General features: G+C 48.3%; 1 protein-coding gene and 2 long non-coding RNA genes across 4 annotated transcripts in view; 1 reads left to right on the top strand and 2 right to left on the bottom strand.

Moving 5' to 3' along the window:
- The window catches only part of Ctdspl (CTD small phosphatase like), a 121,411-nt gene that overhangs the window by 86,633 nt on the left and 13,124 nt on the right, over positions 1-21,654 (top strand). Inside the window, exons 2-5 of one of the 2 annotated variants that reach the window (XM_031345086.1) lie at positions 2,465-2,619; positions 11,520-11,552; positions 17,718-17,819; positions 20,913-20,969. In XM_031345086.1, coding sequence (XP_031200946.1) covers positions 2,465-2,619; positions 11,520-11,552; positions 17,718-17,819; positions 20,913-20,969 — 347 coding nt within the window. The remainder of the gene's footprint in view (positions 1-2,464; positions 2,620-11,519; positions 11,553-17,717; positions 17,820-20,912; positions 20,970-21,654) is intronic. The other variant, XM_031345087.1, reaches the window with a different exon arrangement.
- On the bottom strand, positions 3,170-7,461 carry LOC116073293. The gene is made up of 2 exons (XR_004111758.1): positions 6,890-7,461; positions 3,170-4,197 (listed from the first exon to the last, which is right to left on the bottom strand). It is a non-coding gene; the product is annotated as an uncharacterized LOC116073293 (long non-coding RNA).
- Positions 7,500-21,654, bottom strand: part of LOC116073292 — a 16,147-nt gene continuing 1,992 nt past the window's right edge. The window contains exons 2-4 of the long non-coding RNA XR_004111757.1: positions 9,883-10,079; positions 8,993-9,118; positions 7,500-7,802 (exon numbers count right to left, since the gene is read on the bottom strand). This is a non-coding gene — a long non-coding RNA (uncharacterized LOC116073292). The remainder of the gene's footprint in view (positions 7,803-8,992; positions 9,119-9,882; positions 10,080-21,654) is intronic.

Here is a 21,654-nt window from a genome sequence, read left to right on the forward strand (position 1 = left end):
GCTCCAGGTCCACTGGTGTCAGCGCCAGGTCCACTGGTGTCTGTTAGCTCCAGGTCCACTGGTGTGTCTGTCAGTGCCAGGTCCACTGGTGTCAGCTCCAGGTCCACTGGTGTCAGCTCCAGGGCTGCTCCTGCAGCTCTCCAGACAGGGAGTGAGCCAGCGGAGAGATTACAAGTGGCTTCCTGGTTCCAAGTTTCAGGTTGATTGACTGACTGACTGACTGATTGATTGATTGGTTATATGAGCAGTTTGTTAATAGTGCTGAGGAAGAGTTCTGTCAGCCAAAGATGAATGAAAACAGCCCATTGGGAGCCGCTTCTTCTCAGGCTGCTCACCGGCTCCACGATGCAAGCAAATGGTGTCAGAGAAGTATGCCGTCAACCGGAAACCAGCACGTTGTCAAATTGTTTTTGTTTATTTATCTGAGTATAACATAAACATTTAAACTCCCAAAGTAATAGTCAGGCAGTCTAATCAATCACTTGCATTAAATACACGTTTATTATGCCTTCCTCTCTGCTTGCCAAGCTCCCTGCTCCTTAATCAGACCTCAATTGTCTCAAGATCTGCCTTCAGTGGGGCACTTGGGAAATCACACATTTGGAAACAGGCCTACTCGGGCTTCACTCCTGACTCCAGCAAGTACGAGGCACTCCTTCTCAGCAAACACAGAAGCAATGACCCCGTATCTTCTATCTCTGAGGAGCCCATGAGAGGCGGTTTGTGATGTTGTGGTCTATAGAAGTCAACCTCAGTGAACTTGACTGTGGCCATTATCATTTCTCTCCACTCCGCGCCAGCTGGAAAGCCACCTACTGCTTGGCCCAGTGTCTAACCCAGCATTTGAGTCTTGAAATTAAAACACTAGGGTCCGGTGACATACACTCAAGGACTCATGAAGAAGATAGACTCAGCCAGCCTGTCCAGGAGTTATGATTCTAAAGTTCATCTTTTTTTTAAGGTTGTGTGTGTGTGTGTGTGTGTGTGTGTATGTGTGTGTGTATGTGTGTGATGTGTATGTATGCCTGGTGTAGGTATGTGTTTGTGTGGTGTAGGTAGATGTGGTATGTATGTGTCTGTGTGTGTCTGTGTCTGTGCATTTGTGTGTGATATGTGTGTGTGGTGTATAGTATGTGTGTGTGGGTGGGTGCATGTGTGTACAGGAACACAGGTCAAAAGAGTGCATCAGGTTTCTTCCCTGATCAGCCTCTGCTTATATCTTTGAGGTGTGGTCTCTCTCTGAACCTAGGGCTTGAGTTTTCTCAGTCAGGCTGAAAGACAGTGAGCCCCAGTTCTCCTCTGTCTCCTGCCCTCAGTGTGGGATTACACGTGTGTGCCAAACGCTCGGCTTGTCACATGGGTGTTCGACTTCGGACTCTGCTCCTCATTATCGTGGAACAAAAGCTCCTAAGCATTGAGCCACTTCCCCAGCCCCTAAGGATCATCTTCAATGAGTGAGAATCTTAAGTTTATGCTCTCAGGACCACAGACCAACCACATCGGAACACTTGCTTGGAAATCACCTTCCGTGAGCCTCCTCTCTGAGTGCATTTGGTTTGGCTGCTACCAGGAAACTATTCCTAAGGCCTTGCGATCACTTAGGAGGAAGGGTGCTGAGCCTCTGAGTTCACACAGCGCAGAGTGCCAGATGGCTAGTGAGGAGAGACATGTCCTCACAGTGGCTCCACATTTAAACCATTTCCCACAGTGGCTATTTTCCCACTAACCCTCAGCACGGTCCCTTCCCTGTGGCTTCAGCTCCGAGCCCTGCAGACCCACCCAGCCCTGGTATGAGGCAGAACTGCCCCGGCCACATTCCCAGGAAAAAGCTCTGGCTCCTGCTAGAGTCAAGTCCTCTGCCCTGAGGTGTGTTTTCATCTAGGCCAGATTTTACCTTTTATTTCTGACTTGTGGCAGCTTGTCCTGAGCATGGATAAACAGAAAGACCCAGCCCTCCCTCTGATGCCTCCAGCCAGGACAGGCCAGGGCCCTGGATGGAGAGACCTTTTCCTGAACCTCCAAAGCATGTATTCTCCACATCGTCTCCTGATAGTTCTGTGAGGGATGCCTCAGCTTTGTTCTTGGGGGGCTCCTATGTGCTCCTAAATGGTTTTGTCTTGAGCTCATAAAGCCTACGGTCCCCGTAATGCACAGGAAGTGTCCAAGAACCAAGTTTCAAAGTGGCTGATGCCTGCTGCCCCATCGGAGGATGCTTCTGAGAGAGGGTTGGTCTAGTTTGTTCACGAAGAGACTGGTTTGGAAGTAGTGCTTCATGCATGGTAGGGATGCTTTACTTGGTAGCACTCAGATGACAATGACTCTGAGGACTGTGCAGTTAAAGGGTAAGCCCCACTGAAGTCAACAGGGTTTGTACAGCCTGTGGGACTGGGCTCCAGGGCCCCCAGCATCGGGGTTGAGAAGGCAGCTGCACACTGCGGTCTCTCACTGCTATTTCTCTCCCCAGCTTCCCAGCGCAACCTCAGCCTAAAGAAGCAGAGGGGTCGGAGCATCCTTAGCTCTTTCTTCTGCTGCTTCCGAGACTACAATGTGGAAGCCCCTCCACCCAGCGGCCCCAGTGTGCTTCCGCCACTGGTGGAGGAGAACGGTGGGCTTCAGAAGGTCAGTGCTCGTAGAAAACTATAATCTAAAACTGCAGTAGTCTATATGCCCCACCTCAACGCACTCCCTCACAAGAGTGTGTGAAATGCCTCTGCTGCCATTTAAGACTTGGGTTCAATCTTTTTAGGTACTGAGTATTTCTGGTCTTCCCACCTAGCACCCGAAGAGCATGTAAGAGGGAGGTTTAAGACCAGAGAGAGGGCTCAGCTGGTAAAGGGGCTTGCTGCCAAGCCTGAGGACCTGAGTTCAAGCCCCAGAACCCACATGGTATAAGGAAAGAATTGATCCCACAACATATCCTTGACCTTTTCATGTACATGCACACGCACACGCACACACACACACAGGTGTGATAAATGTAATTTTAAAAGGAACCAGTAGCAGGCAAAGAAAAAGGCAAAATAAGATAGAGACAGAGCAGACCATGCAATGAGTATAACTGACTTTAACTCCCTTGAGTGACAACAATAACTGTTTAACAGCAAGGCAGAAGGTCTGGGGACACAGCTCCACGTAGAGTGTTTGCTGGGGTGTGTGTGTTAGATTGTCATAATAGGTCAAAACTTCAAACCACCCACGGGCTGTCTGACAGACACATCTGAAACAAAATGACTCAGAACAGTTAAGAATATAAGGATAAACGAAGAGAAAACACCCAGGGACAAGCAGAGAAACCAGGTTTCATTAATCTTCGTCAAAATTGGACTCCAGGTAGAGCAAACAGAAAAAGGCATTGAGAAAGACAAAGAGGGTAGCCACCGGGACCATGGCTAAAGACTGTAGACGGGCAGTCATAGAGCTTTATGTTCCAAATAACATAAATAAACAGTATAAACAGGTAACAAGAAACAAAGCCATAGGGCTGGATTGATGCTCAGCGCCTCGATGGTTCCCAGCACCTGTGTCAGGCAGGTCACAATGGCCTGCGACTCCAGTCCAGGGCATATGATGCCCTCTTCTGGCTTTTATACATGCACACACACACAAACTATTTAAATAAGAAAAATGCACAACTAGTCAAGTGTGGGATCTATCAAGATGGCTGACTGTTTTGATATATGGCTCAAAACAGGAGAAATATTTGAAGTGGCTAAAATATGAAAACTAAAACAATCCTTTCCCTGTCTGTGAGGTTTTTATATGTGACGTGGGTTTTGTGTGGGCATGGAGGCTTCAGCGTGGCATCAGGTAGCGTGAAGAGAGTGGAGGCTCCAGTGTGGCATCGGGTAGTGTGAAGAGGATGCGGAGGCTTCAGCGTGGCATCGGGTAGCGTGAAGAGGACACAGAGGCTCCAGCGTGGCATCGGGTAGCATGAAGAGGATGTGGAGGCTTCAGCGTGGCATCGGGTAGCGTGAAGAGGATGCAGAGGCTTTAGCGTGGCATCGGGTAGCATGAAGAGGATGCAGAGGCTTCAACGTGGCATCGGGTAGTATGAAGAGAGTGGAGGCTTCAGCATGGCATTGAGTAGCGTGAAGAGGACATGGAGGCTTCCGTGTGGCATCGGGTAGTGTGAAGAGGACACGGAGGCTTCAGCGTGGCATCGGGTAGCATGAAGAGGATGCTGACTAGTTTCCATTTCTGAGGGGACATTTGACAATATGGAATCAAAATAATGTACAAAGATTGAATGAACCATAAGATAATATCTAGCATAGCTTATATGACTTAAGAAGGTTCCTGATGCAGACCTCTGACCAACATACACACATGTATACACACACACACACACACACACACACACACACACACACACAAAGGGAGCCTTCTGGGATGCAAGGGGAGAGCAGCCACTCGTGAGAACTGAAAGCAAATTCTGGAAACACAGTGGGAGAAATAGAACTCAAACCTTCTGGAGGAACACAAAGATGGAGACCATGAGGGAGAAAGAGGAGCCACGTAGGAAACCTACTGCCAAGCAGGAGCACCAGAAGGGAAAGCTGAGGCAAATGTTTTCGGTTTTTGTTTGCTTTTGGTTTCTTTTTTTTTTTTTTAAAGATTTATTTATTATATGTAAGTACACTGTAGCTGTCTTCAGACACCCCAGAAGAGGGCGTCAGATCTCATTACAGATGGTTGTGAGCCATCATGTGGTTGCTGGGATCTGAACTCACGACCTTCAGAAGAGCAATCAACGCTCTTAACCACTGAGCCATCTCTCCAGCCCACTTTTGGTTAGTTGGTTTGTTTGTTTGTTTTCTGGAGTTGAAAGAGACAGATTGAGCCTTTCATTGAAAAGCTCATTGGTTCCCCTGAACAGGAATCGTAAGCTCATTGGTTCCCCTGAAGGATCAGGAGTCGTAAGCAGAGCACAGGCCGACACGTGTGCTGATGAAACTCTATGGTAAAGTTACACGTTTTACAAGCTACCAGAACACAGGTTTGTTTTTTGTTTTGTTTTGTTTTTCCCAGAGAAGGCAATTGTATTAAAGGCCTCATCGGCAACAGTAAAGGACAGAAGACTATACAAGTTGAGTCCAGGTTCCTGGAGGGAGCACACACTACGGAGCCTAAAGTGTGTGTGTCATCTCCTAGCCCTGGGCTGGGAGATGCTTTTTAACGTGGATATCTGAGTTCAGGTCGTAAGTTCCCCGTGGCTGCTGAGGGTAGACAGAAGTGAGGGTAGACAGAAGCGTAGCTCAGAGAAAGCACATGGCCTGGCTGTTTGAACCGGATTCTGCCAATAGGTGACCAAGACAACATCAGAAGGTCTAGCCCGTTACCAATAAAGCCAGACGCCATTACCAAGAATATACCTACCACCAGATGCGAGTGATTTGGACAAGAAATAAAGGAAAATTGACAACCAATAGCTTAAACTGATCATTTTCTCACTGCAAAGGCTATTATCAGGCAGGTGCTAGGCTGGGTTAGATCCTGTGGTGACAGGAGAGACACAGACTGTGTACGCTTCCATTTGGACATCTGTCTGCTCAGCCGTCCCTGGTATCTGTGCCTGCCCCCTCATAGCTGTTATGTATTCTAAGTGCCAAACCTCAGACGCGGGATCTACGTTCACGGGAGGGGGAGAGGGATGGGTGGTACCAGCCATGAGTGTCATTGCTTTCACGAGAACCCCAGGACTTCGTCACAGGGCTTCCCAGTCACAGCGAGGAGGACATGCATGGCAGTACAGCCAAAATGCAGAATGACCAGTGAGTACGGGCTAGTCACCATGCGTGCAGCTGTGTTTCGGTAACAACCTCAAAACCTAAGAGGCCTAAACAATACAAGTGGGGCCAGCAAGATGACTCAGTGGCTACAGGTGCTTGCTGCTAAGCTTGATGGCCTAAGCTCTGTCCTCTATGGCAGGAGAGACCTGACTCCTGCAAATTGACCTGGACTTCCACGCACTTACAAGCAAAGGCATGCAGGTGTTCATCCCTCACACATATACATACAAAATAGATAACAGCTACCCTAAGAGGGCTGGAGAGATGGCTCAGTGGTTAAGAACACTGACTGTTCTTCCAGAGGTCCTGAGTTCAATTCCTAGCAACCCCATGATGACTCACAACCATCTGTAATAGGATCTGATGCCCTCTAATGGTGCATCTGAAGATAGTGACAGTGTACTCACATACATTAAATAAATAAATAAATCTTTTTCAAAAAGTTTATTTTTCCCTCACCCATTCCTTGTCATAGGCTAGCTGTGTCTTCTGTGGAGACACAATGAGTCACAAATCTAATTTAAAGTATTCTAGTCACATTTCAAAAAAAATATTTTTAAACTAATGCTATTAATTAATTTTAGTAATATTTTACTTAACCTAATATACCCAAGGTATTTAAACACGGGGTCAATAGGCTTATATTACTGAGATCCTTTCTTTTATATCTTACCAGCTCAAGAACTAATGTGTGTATCTTATACTTGGCTCAGTAGCCACCTGCGAGCTGCTGGGTGTGACAGCTCAACTCATCATGGTCCTGGAACTCGGGGAGGATGGCCCAGCATCTTGCCTTCGTTGACTGTCATGGTCCCCTGTGGGTTTTGACTCAGAAGCAAAATGCATTTTGACTCTAGTGGCTGAAGCTAGACATGTTGCTATCCCTAACTTCAAAGGCACTGAGGTACAACCCTGCCAGGTACCAGGAAAGGAACCTGGGACGGCAGGGTAGACTGACTGATGGCTGTTACAGTGAGGAGTTGCCTGGAACCTGGGACGGCAGGGTAGACTGGCTGAAGTCTGTTACATACAGTGAGGAGTTACCTGGAACCTGGGACGGCAGGGTAGACTGGCTGAAGCCTGTTACAGTGAGGAGTTACCTGGAACCTGGGACGGCAGGGTAGACTGGCTGAAGCCTGTTACAGTGAGGAGTTGCTTGTTTCCTGAGAGCTCTTCCTGACAAGGCAGCGTTAGTATCAGACCAGGCAGAACTCAATCCGATGTTAGGAGCTGGAGAGCTGGCTCAGCGGGTAGGGAGCACTTGCTGGTCTTCCAGAGGACCTGGGTTCGGTTCTCAGCATCTCTGTGAGGCTGCTCACGACCATCTGTAACTGCCCCTCAGGAGACCTCATGTGCTCATCTGACATCCTCGGGCGTCCACACTCGCCACACCCATACACACAAATCAAAATGCATCAACTTTAAAAGCATTAAACACAGGAAAGACACTTCACAGCAAAGCGGAAAGAGGATCTAACAAGAGGCCTGCGACAGCCCAGCCAGCCTTTGGCATGACCAAACATGTGGCCACTACAAGAAGAAAACTACAGTAAGATCAAGATTAAAAAGCTATTCTGAGCCAGGTGGTGGTGGCGCACGCCTTTAATCCCAGCCAGCACTTGGGAGGCAGAGGCAGGTGGATTTCTGAGTCTGAGGCCAGCCAGGGCTACACAGAGAAACCCTGTCTCAAAAAAAACATAAAAGATAAAAAACAAAACAAAACAACAACAACAAAAAAAAAAACCTGTCTCGAAAAATCTAAAAAAAAAAAAAAAGCTATTCTGTCTTCTGAAAATGAACAGCAGACAACACAGGAGAATCATGGGTAGGTTCTGGCTGGTGGGATAAAGCTGGAAAATGAACGTTGTTATAAATATGGAAAAGTTATAAAATTAGCCTTGCTTGTAGATGACATCAGTGTTTACATAGATACCCAAAAGAGGATAAAAATGGACTCCAATGGTTGACAGATTCTGGTCTGCTCGTTCCTGTGTGCTTCTGGATAAGGCATTCCTATGGAAGGAAAAACATATAAAGAATTGAAACACTTAAGGAAGAAGCCCCTGAAAGACAGGCTGCCTGGGCGATGCCAGTCCTCAGGGCGTATAGTGATTGGGAACATGTAAGATGAGAGCCCGCTGTGGATCGGATCCTGGTCCCAATTCCAAGCAGCCCTCTCCATACACTTCTCTCTCCCTGCTTAAAAGCGGTTGCTGTGGGTGGGGACCCGTGGGGAGGCTCAGCAGGGAAAAGCTTTTGCTACCAAACCCAGCACCCTGAGTTCCATCCCTGGGACCCACATGGTGGAGGAAGAGAGCCAAGTCCTGCAGGCTTGTCCTCTGACCTCCACACGTGCAGGGTGGCACACACCCACAAGCACGTACAAAATAAACAAATCAACAAATAGGTGTAATAAAAATACTTTGCCGTGGAAACGTGCCCTCGGTGAAGGGAGCCGCGTCCTTGGTTGCTATGGAGATAAACACCTTTTAAAGGCATTTCTGTGGGAGCTGCTGTTAGTCCCACTCAGAATCCCTGTTCATTCATGGGCCGTCTCTATTCACATTTGCCAAAATGGCTTTTTAAATAATTGAGTTTTGTGGAGAGCTGAAGAGAAGGCTGGGAAACGTGACTGCTCTTCCGCAGACTTGGATCCCAGCGCCGGAGCAGCAGCTCAGAACCCTACAGTTACAAGATCCAAGGCCTGCCGGGCAGTGGTGGCGCATGCCTTTGATCCCAGCACTTGGGAGGCAGGGGCAGGCGGATTTCTGAGTTCGAGGCCAGCCTGGTCTACAGAGTGAGTTCCAGGACAGCCAGAGCTATACAGAGAAACCCTGTCTCGAAAAAAACCAAAAACCAAAAACAACAACAACAAAAGATCCGAGGCCCAGGCAGCAGCTCAGAACCCTGCAGTTTCGAGCTCCAGGGCCCCTTCTAGTCTCCATGGGCACCAGACATGCAGGCGACTCACAGGCATGCAGTCAAATCACCATACACACAAAATAAAAATAGATATGTAGGTTCTTTTTTAAAAGGAATTCAGCTACCTTATCTTAGTTAAATCTAAAGTGGGGTGTTGTCTGCATAACAAATGCATGGTCTGTGGGATCGAGTGGGCAGGGAAAGCTGACCCCAGAGGACCCTTCACACCGAGTCCCACCAGCACCCACGGAACACAAGGCTAAGCCGCGTAGATTCCAGACCTGACTACTGAGTGTCCAGGGCTCCATGCCTCTCCTCAGTCAGCCCAGCAGAGAAGATGGAAGGCCATGGGCAGAGCAGGACAGGTCACTGGCCAGACACCGTCTACCCTGAGTGTTTACTTCACCCTGGAGAAAGGAAGGTTCAGAGCCTTTCAACCTGCTTCTGCAGCTGCAGTTTAAGCTGACAGTCACCAGGGCCACCTCAGCTCTACTCTGGACCTATATATAGGCCAGCAGCATCCAGAGACTAAGAGGAGTCCGTCCTGGAAGACTCCAATGGCAGTGACCATGGAGGACCCCCTAAGAGTAAGGCATTATGAAAGAGATTACCAGAAACACAAATATGCACATACCCATACACACATACCCCATATATGATAGCACATACACACACCAAACACACACACCAATATACAATAGCACACTCACACACATTCACACACATACACCATATACATACATATACAATAGGACACACACACCGTATACACGCACACCATACACCCACCCCATATATACATAATATACACACCCCATACATACACACCATACATACACAATACACACACCCTATACATACACCCCATATACATACACTCACACCCCAAACACACACACCCTATGCACATATACAACCCATATACACACCCTGAATACATACATACACACCCTATATACATAAATGCACATAGCCCATCCATACACCTACTGTCCCCAAACCCCCACATACACACACGATCTTCATAGTACACACATGTGTATGCCCTCACACACAGCCCACACACACATGTGCATACACACATATACATCTCCTGTACATACATGCACACACATATCTCACACGCGCGCATGTTTGTGTGCACACACATGCAGCCCTCATTCCCACATACCTGTGACCGGGCACGTTATGTCTTCGTTGTTGTGCTGCCTCGGTCTCTCCACACACATGCTCACCTCATGACGGGTGTTTCTGAGACTAAATGAGTGGGACTCTGATCTCCGGCTGGAGCAGGGTTTCCTGCATGCCTTTGCCTCCAGGAGTCCTTGCGGTGCCTTAGAGATCTGTCCCGGCTCTGGGAGAGACATCCTGGTGAGACAGAGCAGAGATCCTCACCTGGCTTGTCTGACTCAGCATCGCTGCTTTAAAGGGGCCCAGATTTCGGAGCCTCTGGTTGTATCACCCCCATTGACAGCAGCGATCTGCTCCTGAGTCCAAATGGTGAGAATGGTATTATTTAGAAACTTCTGGAATGAAGTTCCCTGCACAAGTTGTTGAACACAGGGATTTGATTAGCGTATGCTATTGTGTGGGAGAGCCACAGAGCTCTCCTCTGATAGAGCCTGCTGAGAATCGTAGAGAGAGGCCCCAAGAGGGGCCTCCTCCTGGCACATGAAGGAATCATCAAGGTTGCCTTCAGAGAAAAGAGGAATTGTGGTTACACCACAGAGGTGATGTCTAGAGGCCAGAGACAATCAGGAGGTGACCATGCAGCTCTCAGCAGAGCTACCCAGAGGTGCTAGGCCTTGCCATCAGGTTTGGCCGTCACAGGAGACCATGACAGTGGTGACCACTCACACCTTGGTAACCATGGACACATCTTTTCACAAATCCTCCAGTAGGAGATTTGAAGAGTGCATCTCCCAATCAGGCCATATGAAGAAGAAAAAAAATGCAAGAAAATAAATAAAACAATGTTTTCCAGCGTTAACATTCATCAGTGGTGCAATGAACCATTTGAGCCAGCCAGGCTTGCAATGGCTGGGATTCTGGACTGAGGCTAGTTGAAGCTCTTCCTTGGGGCATGAATATTCTTTTTTTATTTTTATGTATGTGAGTACACTGTCACTGACTTCAGACCCACCAGAAGAGAGCATCAGATGGTTGTGAGCAATCACGTGGTTGCTAGGAATCGAACTCAGGCCCTCTGGAAAAGCAGTCAGTGCCCTTAACCAGTGAGCCATCTCTCCAGTGAGGCGTGAATATTCTTAACAGCTTTCGTGAATACAGGTTCTGTTTCCCTTAAAGGGGAGAGCTACGTCTGTGTACCCTGCCCTGTCCCCTCTTTCAAGTGCTCTCTCCTGCCTCACAGTGGACCTGGCATGGTCTTATAATCTCATAGGCCTGTCTCCCTTTCCCCTGTTCTTGTTAACTGATGTCGTCTTTTTAGCGGGGCAAATGCTTAAAAGTAAGAGACAAACTGGCTATCAGAGGGGTGGAGATCAAAACATGAGTGTTCGTTCTTGTTTTTAAGTTAGAGTCAGATTCCTAGGAGCAGGGCAGACACTGTTTAAATAAACAGGCTGTGGGCCTCAGAAGCCCAGCCTCTAAGTCTGGGAGGGATCTGGAGGCAGCATGGGCCTGCGCCCCGCCTGGGAGGCTGTCCCTTGGCTCACTGAAGGCCACCAGGGTGCTGGGGTGGGAAGGCCATGGCTGGGTTTGTACTCTAGAGAGCTTGGAAGTTTCTTTTGAAAATATAATCCCTTTCTCTTCCAACCTGACAGTGATTTTCTTTTCTTTTTTCCTCAGGGTGACCAGAGGCAGGTCATTCCCGTACCAAGTGTATGTATCTTTTTCCAGTTCTCTTAAAGCATGTGCCTACTCACGGGAAAGTTTTTAATGTTGTTGCCTCTGTTGGGTTTTATTATGTGGTATAAACAATCATTCTGCATAAAAACAAAAACAACAACAAAGAAACAAAGCTAGTCTGAGCTGTGGAGGACTGCTGTTCTTGGGAGAACAACAGACCACAGTGAGGAAAACCCACTTCCCCCTGGTCTCCCCCCACTTTCAGTAAACTGAGGCCCTGCAACCCATCCCCATACTGCGCTGGCCCAGCTCCGCTGAGCAGGCGAGCACCGTACATTACCCTGGCTTGCTTCTTCACTGTAAATTCTGGCTCACTGAGCTGCTCTAGGCTGCTTGGCTGCAGCTCTGAGGATCCATCCTGGTTAGACTCCCTGGACTTGCAGGATTCCAGCCCACCCCTCAGGCGAACCACCCAGCCGCTCTGCCTCAGCCAGGCCTCCTCTCTTCTGTTTTAAAACCTTGCATTCCAAAGAGAAGTTGTACCTCTGGCCCCAAGCCTCTGCCCCACCCATTTGCTCTTATATCCCACCCCACTCCCTGGCTCAGCCAGTAGCATCGCCATCCTTGGATCATACAGCAAAGAATTTCCCTGAGGAACTTTACAGCTGGTCACAACCCCATGTCCTCAGGGAGGGGTGAGCCTCTAAAACAGTCTGTGAAGCGGCCTCATGGTCTATGGAGATTATGTTGGACTCCAATCTATTTGTGTATCTTTGACATGTTTTCTGGAACCATCAGGAAATGCCGCCGCCCCACCTCTAATAGAGTGAGTCCTAGGAGTTTGGGTTGCCCAAGAAGGTTTTTGATAGCATGTGTCATTTGCAGGTGGCACAAAAGGCCACTCATTTTCTTTTTCTCAAGACCTTTGATTCTCTGTCGGTCATGCCTAGGAGGGCTGGGCTTCCTTACAGAAAGTCTGCTCAGGCCTGTCAGCGAGCGTGTTAGCCAGTGTTTGACCCCAGCAGCTCTACAACAGGGGGCTTCCTCTGACCTCCATAAAGGTGATCTCATCCATTTTTCTTACACATGTGTCTGTATTAAGGGCAGCCTCTATTGCCCCTCCCCAATGTCACCAGCTCCCCCAGGTGACCAATGGGCTGTCTGTAAAGCCAGGTGCTTTATAGCATCTGTGACCCACGCAGACCCCTCTGAGGGCACCAGCCCTTTCCCCGAAGATGCAGAATTCCCACATAAAATGGCCAGGAACCAGGAGGTTCCCTGTGTAATTTATCCCAGCATCAGATCAATAAGCTGCAGGCTCTGTCAGACCGTGGGTCAGGTCACATGACTCGTGGGACTGGCTTCCAAAATGGCTGAAGTTGTGTCTTTGTATTGATACTTTCCCCCTTAAACCATGCCCCACACACACACACACACACTGGGAGTTGCCTATGTTGGTTAAAAAGCACTCTACTACTAAGCTACATCCCCAGCCCTGACTTGCATCTTTAAATGATAATGAAGGACGTCCTTCCTATGGGCAGTGTTACCTGCAATGCCTGCCCAGCATGCAAGGCTGAGAACAAGGGCATCTGGGCTCCATTCAGACCTGAGATGTAGATCCCGGCATCCCTGGTAAAATCTGTACTGATGTCCTAAGACCCCAGGCCACTTAGGTAGAGTCCTGTTCTTCCTGGAGCAGAGAGGGTGCTGGGCAGTACTGAAACTGGGAACGTTGCATCAGAGGACTAGATGCCTAGCTAGCTACGAAGGTCCTGACCTCCAGACCTCCTCTGGTCCACCAAACAACTTCTCCAGACATAAAGAGCAAGAGCAACCTGAGGCCACGGGTGCCCAGGGCAACAGCTGGCCCCCGAGTTGTTCTCCCGTCCCCGCCTCACCACCCTGCTTCTGGCCTCACCCCTGCTTCTCTCATTTACGTGCTGGTCTGTTCTCAGGTGCAAGAGTTTCAGACTTTGAGCTTTTATTCAACAATAATTCAAGCCAGTAGTTAAATTTTAAATGCTGAAAAATTAACATGAAAGGGAAAAGTCCTCGCAGCAGCCCCCACGGCCCTACTGTAACCATCAGAGAAGCTGTTACGTCCACGGCCCTACTGTAACCATCAGAGAAGCTGTTACGTCCACGGCCCTACTGTAACCATCAGAGAAGCTGTTACGTCCACGGCCCTACTGTAACCATCAGAGAAGCTGTTACGTCCACGGCCCTACTGTAACCATCAGAGAAGCTGTTACGTCCACGGCCCTACTGTAACCATCAGAGAAGCTGTTACGTCCACGGCCCTACTGTAACCATCAGAGAAGCTGTTACGTCCCTCTCAGAAAGTTTCCAGAGAAACTCATACCTGTTTGTACACATGAGGTAGCAATTCACCCACCATTCTGCAAGCAGCTCGCTGGATCACGAGCGCCTAGAACATCCTTCCACATACCAGCATACGCACTTCACTTTCTTGTATTGCGTGGCACTGATGGCATTCACTCGGCCGCCATTTGCTTGTGTTCACGAACTTTTGTCGTAGGAGTGTCTGTGTGTACATGATCCTCTACGATCTGGTCCTAACTGGAAACACTGGGCCCAACACCAGATTCTACTTTGTTAGTTATCAGATTGCCTTCCAAAACCTGCTAGTTTACGCTCCCAGAGACAGCCTCTAAAATGACCCCATTTCCCTGCCGAACGTAGTTCTCAAAGGCTTTAAAAACCTTTGCTAATCCAAAAGTAAAGAATGCTATCGATTTATTGCTTGGCTGGCATTAAATGATCAATGAATATGAACAGTTTCTCATTGGCTGCACACCTTGCTTCCACACTGTCCACTACCTAGGTTTATCTTGTCTAATCATTTTTTAAATGTTCAAGAAGTGGTGCTTGGCCTGAGAGAGAGAAAGCTTAGTGGGTAAAAGTGCCTGTGGCCAAGGCTGATGGCCTGAGTCGGATTCCCTGGGACCAACATGACAGAAAACCAACCCCACACTTGTTATCTGTATGCTCACACACACACACACACACACACACACACACACACACACACACACGGCATGCACACACACTAAATGTAAAGAAAAGTTTTTAATGTTGAAGAACTACCTAATGTATCTTTTGACCTTGCTTATAATCATTTTTGCCACAAAGAAATTTGATCTTCTATAGGTAAATGTATTGATTTGATGCCTTGTGACATCAGGGGCCTTCCTGATGTAACAGGTGTTTTTCTCAACCTTAAGCTTTATGAAGACCTCATTTAAAGACTCTGTTAAATCTTCCATGGAATGACTCAAGGCCAGCAAAGTAACAAAGCCCTGTGGTGGTGGTCTCAGAGTGTCCTCTTACTGCCGAGGGCATAGCTCTCCAGAGGCCTTGGTGGTGGACTGAGGAATTTGCATTTCTCTAGCGTAGGCTCCAGGAGAAGCTGTGTGCATTTAGGAAAGGGGTTACGACTTAATGGAGCCCTCCCTCCTTGTACCATTCGATCCTCGGCCTGGCCCAGCTCTCTGCTGGAAAGTCAATAGCTCCCTTAACAGGAGTCTCACCCACCTGGGGTCAGGGACATCTATTTTTTTTTTCAATTACTCTTAACTTACAGAATACCTGTAAAGTGTGAGTCACATGTGCCAAGGAGGTAATTTTTAGTCTTGGGCTCGGAAAACCACCAAGCCACTTTAGGCAGATCCTGATGGTTTCAGATCTTCAAGGGGTAGAATTGCTAGAGCCTTGTTTTGCGGGCTAGCAATTTAAATGACTTAAGTTGTAAGCATTGCTTTAGTAGTATATAAAACAAAGGGGGAGGACTGGGCGGATGCAGGCTGAACCTGGGGGGAGCGGGGCTGGCGGGATGGCTAGGAAGGGGAAGGTTCTCACTTGTCCACATTCTTCAAGGCGAGGCTATGTCTATCTTATATAATTGTGTGATAAAGTCAAAACAAATGTCATCGTGGTCATGTGCATGCCTACTGCTGTGGCCCAGAGAGAATTCCCATCTCTTGCTTCTGTTCACTCCTGAGACTGGCTCTCCCTGCACCCAACAAGTCTCAGCTCTGCCTTAAAAAGAAAATGTTTATCTACAAAATTGCTTGCAAGTTTAATGATTTTTTTTTTTTTTAGTAACCTGCTGACTCAGTTGTTTATAATGGTAGAAACCATCTCCCTCAGTCCCTGAATCTCACGTCAGCCACCAGGGGACATCCCACCTCCCTTGCTAGTACTGGGAAGCCGCAGAGGACCAAGAGCAAGCTTTAGTTAAAGCTGTGAGAGACGGATCCTCCTGGGCCTTTTCTGCTCCATGATTTGGAAATGAACATCAATCCAGGGAGCACCCTAGAGTTAGGGCTGCCTGTGGCCTCATATGTCAGCGCTTCTCGCTCAGCCCCTCTGCCGGGTGATCATGGTCCCTACCTCCTTCGCTAACCTCCTGGCTGTGGTGTACATTCACTGTTGGACTAGCTAAAGTTTAATTTTATTTTCAGCCCTGGGACTAAACCAAATGCTTCCTACATACCAGCATTCTGGCCTGCTGCCTGCCCTAAGTTCGCCAACTGAGCCCCTCCACTCTGTAGCCTCGGCACGTTTCGAGCTGTTGATCCTCCTGCCTCCGTTTCCCGAGATGCTGGAGTCGCAGGCCTGCACCACCAAGCCCAGCTTTAAAGTTAATGTTTAGTAGCTGGCATCCAGAGGGGAAAGAACCAGCCACTTTAAAGGAAGTGCTCCCGATGTCAGGCTTGCTCGTCTTGCTTGAGAAACTCCGCTGTTCATTCTTCCGCGGCTGAGTCTAGATATCTAATTATGTTTTGTTTTGAATCAAATATTAAACAGTTTGCAGGGGAAAAAAAATTAACTGGTTAACTTTAGGCATGGAATGTACCACAGTCAATTAAAATGTTTCACGTTATCTCTGGAATGAGGCAAAGCCCAAAGAAATAAATCCTCAAAAGAGAAGAGGCTGGCTGAACTTACAGAGCAGCGTATTGGCGCCTTATGACCCCATCACAAGTCAGGAGTCAGCTGCTGTGAAGGCTCTGGCTCACACAGCACGTGGACGGCAGTCTAATTCAATGTAAGAGTCATGGACGCCCTGTCTATTTGGTTTCCTGCCACCACAGCACAGGCTCTGAATCCACCAGCTTAAACTTCAATACTTGAAGTGTATGGTTGGTGCGTCTACAACTCTGACTGTTTAAGAATGCCTGTCATAGGGGCTGAAGAGACGGCTTGTTGATTAAGCATTTACATCACTCTTGCCAAGGACCCAGGTTCAGTTTCCTGTACTTGCACAGTAGCTCACAACTACCACCTGTAACTGCAGTTCCAGTAGGTGTGACACCCTCTTGTGGACTCTACAGGCACTTGCATGCACAAAGCACACATAAATAAAAATACCAGTCATTGAAAAAAAAAACAAAACAAAAAAACCCACAGGTCCAACATAGCTCCGAAGTTTCCTGAGATGTTTCAGTGAATTTTAGGCAAAGTACAACCCCAGGAAACAGGCCCATGGTGTCTGAATAGCTACTACAAGTGCATGTTCATTTTTAATGGATGTAATCCATTTTAATAATAATAATGGCTACCTTGTGCACACCACAAGGGTGTGACGCTGGGTGGTTTACTGCTGAAATAACTGATAAACATCTACCTTACATGGAGGTATTTTCATCTCAACTAATTAAAAATAATGTGTCTGCAATGATATTGAAAGGTCAGGCTTGGGGCTGGAGAGATGGCTCAGTGGTTAAGAGCACTGACTGCTCTTCCAAAGGTCCTGAGTTCAATTCCCAGCAACCACATGGTGGCTCACAGCCATCTGTAATGGGATCCCATGCTCTCTTCTGGTGTGTCTGAAGACAGCAACAGTGTACTCATATACATAAAATAAATAAATGTGTTTAAAATAAATAAATCTTAAAAAGAAAGCAAGCAAGCGTGCTCAGGCCTGGTGCCAGAGCGCAGACCTCACGGTAGTCACAGAAAGTCACGGTTTCAGCGGGGCACAGTCTCCACTGCAGAATCCCGACTGTTACTACTTTTAATAAAATGGCGTGATGCCTGGCCAGGCCTTGGAGTGTTTGCTTTTGTTTGTGCTCTCATTAATGTGGTCACGGCTGAAGCATAGGTTAGTGCTGGGGCATCAGACTCCTACATTAAGCTTATAATATTGATTTTTTTTCCCTCTTCCTTTAGCCACCAGCTAAATACCTCCTTCCAGAGGTGACGGTGCTCGACTATGGAAAGAAGTGTGTGGTCATTGATCTAGACGAAACCCTGGTGCACAGTTCGTTTAAGGTAAATTCCACACACAGTATCACGGGGGGGGGGGGGGGGGGGGTGACTTTATCACCATCACGTGGAAATGGTGAAAGCTTGTGGCTTATTGTTATTACTTGACTCCTCAGGAAGACACCCCAAGAACTCAGGGTTTCAGTTAAACCTAGCTCTGTAACCCAGGTGAATGTGGGCTGCAGTAGTTGATTATTAAATCATTGGTTTGTGGGGCCCCATTGGCTGGGCTGCCAGTATCTCTGAGATCTCACTGTTTCCTTGAGCTCTGGGCTTTCTCACTCTCAGTCCTGTAGAAATGCTTTTAGGTTCAAGAGGCTCATGTGATCAGGGCACCAGAACGTGGCGTTTGAAGTAAGTGAAGCACTGTGCACTGTATTGGGCGGTGTGCCGGGTGGGTAATATTGATAACTGTCTGGTAGTCCTGCTGTCCTAGCAATGTTCCCAGATCAATTTTTGAATGATGTTCAACTGGAAGGTCGCCTTCCAGAGTTAAGCATCCGAGTGGCCTGGGCGTTGGTTCTGATCATTCTCGTGCTGGGGTTTCTTAGACCTGTCACAGCCGACCGAGTGAGCGCTCACCTTCACAACCCATCCCAGTGGGTGCTGAGCTGCAGCTAAACTATGTCATCGTGAGTGGCAGAGGCTTTCCGATCTCTATCCCTGCTCCAGCTCACCACCAGAGGGGCAGTGGCTATATTGTTAATTCACCTCTTCTGAAAGTGGCAGTTGTTTAGAAGAGACAAATGCTGACAGGTTTGGATGAGTGATATGCTGAAGAGAAGCAGGGGGTGTACCTACGAGCTTGGTTCTCGTCTCTGTGGACTATTCCCTGTCAATGTAACTGCTCTGGTCAGTCTCATTGTTCCTCATGTCCCCCTGCCTTGGGATGTCTCTTACTTCACTGAGAGATGCGGCTGGCTCCACCCATGATGGATGCCTCGCCTGAACCCTTGTCATCCCTGGCAGGTCATGAGGCAGAAGAATCATTAGATTTACCTCAAACCTTCCTGTGGGAAACAACATCCTCAGTGAGTCTTCTCACCGAAGGCTCAGCGCGAGGCCAGGAGGCCATCTTTAAAGGCTTTGGAAGGCAGATGACCTAGCAGTGAGAAGCGACCTCACTCTAGCTGCTGAGGCTTGTCGAACCACCTCATTACCCAGCATTCCAAGGCCCTGGCTCTTCCTGGATTGGTCCTGGGGCCACAGTGGCCTCATGCCCAAGCTTGGTTCTAAATGACATTGCAACATTTCCCTTTGATGAAGCAACTGGGGGCTTCAAGCCTGTCAGAGCAGGGGTCAGATTCTGTCACAGCACAGAGTACCCTCCCAAGCAGGTCCGGACAAACTGCCCAAGATTACCAAGGGTTCCTGGCTCCAAGGCCGGGCCTTGGCAGCACTGGTGTCTCTGATCAGAGGCCATGCCCTCCCCAAGCTGTAGAGAAAATTCCCCCGTTTCTTCCCCTTTAAAATTGTCTACTTTAAAGTTATCTTTGACTTTGTTTTATTTATCTATTTTTGCATTGAGTGTGGGTACGTGTGTGCCACAGCATGTGTGTAGAGGTCACACTGCAAGTTTTAGGAGCCAGATCTCTCCTCGCAGCATGGGTTCCAGAGATTAAATGCAGTCACCAAGCCCTACGCAGCACTGAGCTGTGTCTCCTTGCTGAGCCGTCTCATGGGCTTGGGCCAGCCTACATTTACAAGTCGAATGTTCCTCATGGTATTTAATGTTTTCTGGGCATTTCAAAGTCTTTTGGGAAGGTGGACCCCTCTCCCGTGTGACACCTGAGTGAGCGGAGTCGGGAAAAAGCACTGGCTTCAGTGTGGGTCATCACGCAGCGCACAAGAGCTCACGACCACACTCGGAAGCTAGGAGGGATTTCTCCTCTCTGACTTCACCCTGTGGAGTGGGATTTCACAACCCAAAGCCTTTGACAATTTCTTCTTCAGCTGTTTTCTCTGATTTTCATAATTCCATATTACGGTGGTAAAATTATGAAATTTTGAGTTCATCCCTCGCCTTCCTACCCTGGGAACAAATAAACTACAGGTTTAAGCAACGCTCCCGCACCTGAGCATTTAGTGTGGGGTTACAGTCCGGCACAGCCCACAGTTTCTGGTTTATATTGTCAAGGAAAACTGTGTGGGGCACTGAGGGGCTTAAAGGTAAACCCAGTTACAGTCTGACTAGAGTCTCTCCATGCCCTTCTCCACCCGGTGGCCGGCCACCATATGCCCGGGTCCCTCTTGCCCTAACATCTGCAGGTCCTTTTGGCCCTCTGTTGGGCTAGCTTCCCTAATGTGTGGGATTCCATTTAGAGCTGCCTGAGCCTTCGTGCGGTGATTATGACGGCTGAGGCAACAGCTTAGTTTTCAAATGTGTTTAATACTAGCCAGGAGTTACACTGAATGCCTGTGAAGTCGTGGGTAAGCTGTCTCGTGTTTCTTAGAACAAAGCAGTTAAGCTGGCCATCCTCCAATCCCAGAGTAGGAAGCCAGGCCAGGCCACTAGGCAGGGCCCAGGGCCTGATGGAGCCATGGGGACCCATCAGACCCACCACCGTAGCAGTTGTAGAGCAGACATCGGAGTCCAGAGGGGAAGGTCTACCCAGGATACTCGCCTGTGGCATCTGGCTTTCTGCCTGCTGTGGGTCCTTCCTCTGAGCATCCCCTGCCAAGCCGCCCACACTGTGAGTCCAAGGACAAATTGCTTTTCCAGTGGTAGTGACAACTGGCTAGCAGGCTTTCATTTCTGCCCCCTGGTGGCCATCAGTGTTTCCCCTCATGCTCTCTGGGCTCCAGGGTGGAGTCTGACAGCCCCATTCCCTAGCCAGACTATGCTACGCTCTGTGGTTGAGGGAGGCAGGTGACCAAGAGATTGGGCTAGATGCTGAAACTCCAGGACACTCAGGACAGAAAGAAATACGCCTTCCTGTGTGCTTATTTCAAGGACCCAAAGCCTGTGCCAGCATCCTCGTGAGCTATCTCCCGCAATTATCAAAACATTTATTGGTCCAGGCAAGCTTCTTTCTTGCTACAATTCTCAATTTTCTCTTTCCTTTCATATGCATTAATCACAGTTTCTTTTCTCTCTAGCCCATTAGTAATGCTGACTTCATTGTTCCTGTTGAAATCGACGGAACCATACACCAGGTAAGAAATCTGAGCTAACCTGGAGTTCCAGTGAGCATTTCCTTGTAACCACACTCCCTGTGAATGTCATTTCTAAATTCTCATTTCAGTGGTAATTTTCTTCCAAACGCAGGAAAACAAACTTTGTATAATAAGTACGGTAAGCCAGGCATGGAGGCAGAGGCAGGCGGATCTCTGAGTCTGAGGGCAGCCTGGTCTACAAATCGAGTTACTGGACAGCCAGAGCTACACAGAGAAACCCTGTTTCAAAAACTAAATAAAAAGTACACTGAATGATTGTCTACCTCACACATACATTTGCTTTTTACTAGGTTTATGAGGACCCTTTCCTGCTCATAAATATTAGGTGTCATCTTTGATTTGACTTTCAGGAGCCTCTATACTGCCCCTAGCCGTCCCCCACCGCTGGCCGGGCTTGACATCTGGTCAGCTCCATCATGCGACTGCTTACAGCTTCTCCTAGCAACAGGAAAATGCCACCCGTCACCCACGTATAGGGCATTCTTGGGAAAAGATGTCCACTTTGATGCCAACCGCTCCCATGTGACTTCTCGGCCCATGTGGTTTTCTCCAGTGTCTCTTTTAGCAAATACTCAACCCAGAGCGACAGGGAAGGGTGCGTTAAGATGAGCAGGTTATGTGCATGAACCTGTCATCGCCAGCTGGCGAGAATCCTCTTCTGGTT

This window comes from Mastomys coucha, unplaced genomic scaffold (assembly GCF_008632895.1).
Source record: "Mastomys coucha isolate ucsf_1 unplaced genomic scaffold, UCSF_Mcou_1 pScaffold23, whole genome shotgun sequence".
In the NCBI taxonomy this organism is placed as follows: Eukaryota; Metazoa; Chordata; class Mammalia; order Rodentia; family Muridae; genus Mastomys; species Mastomys coucha.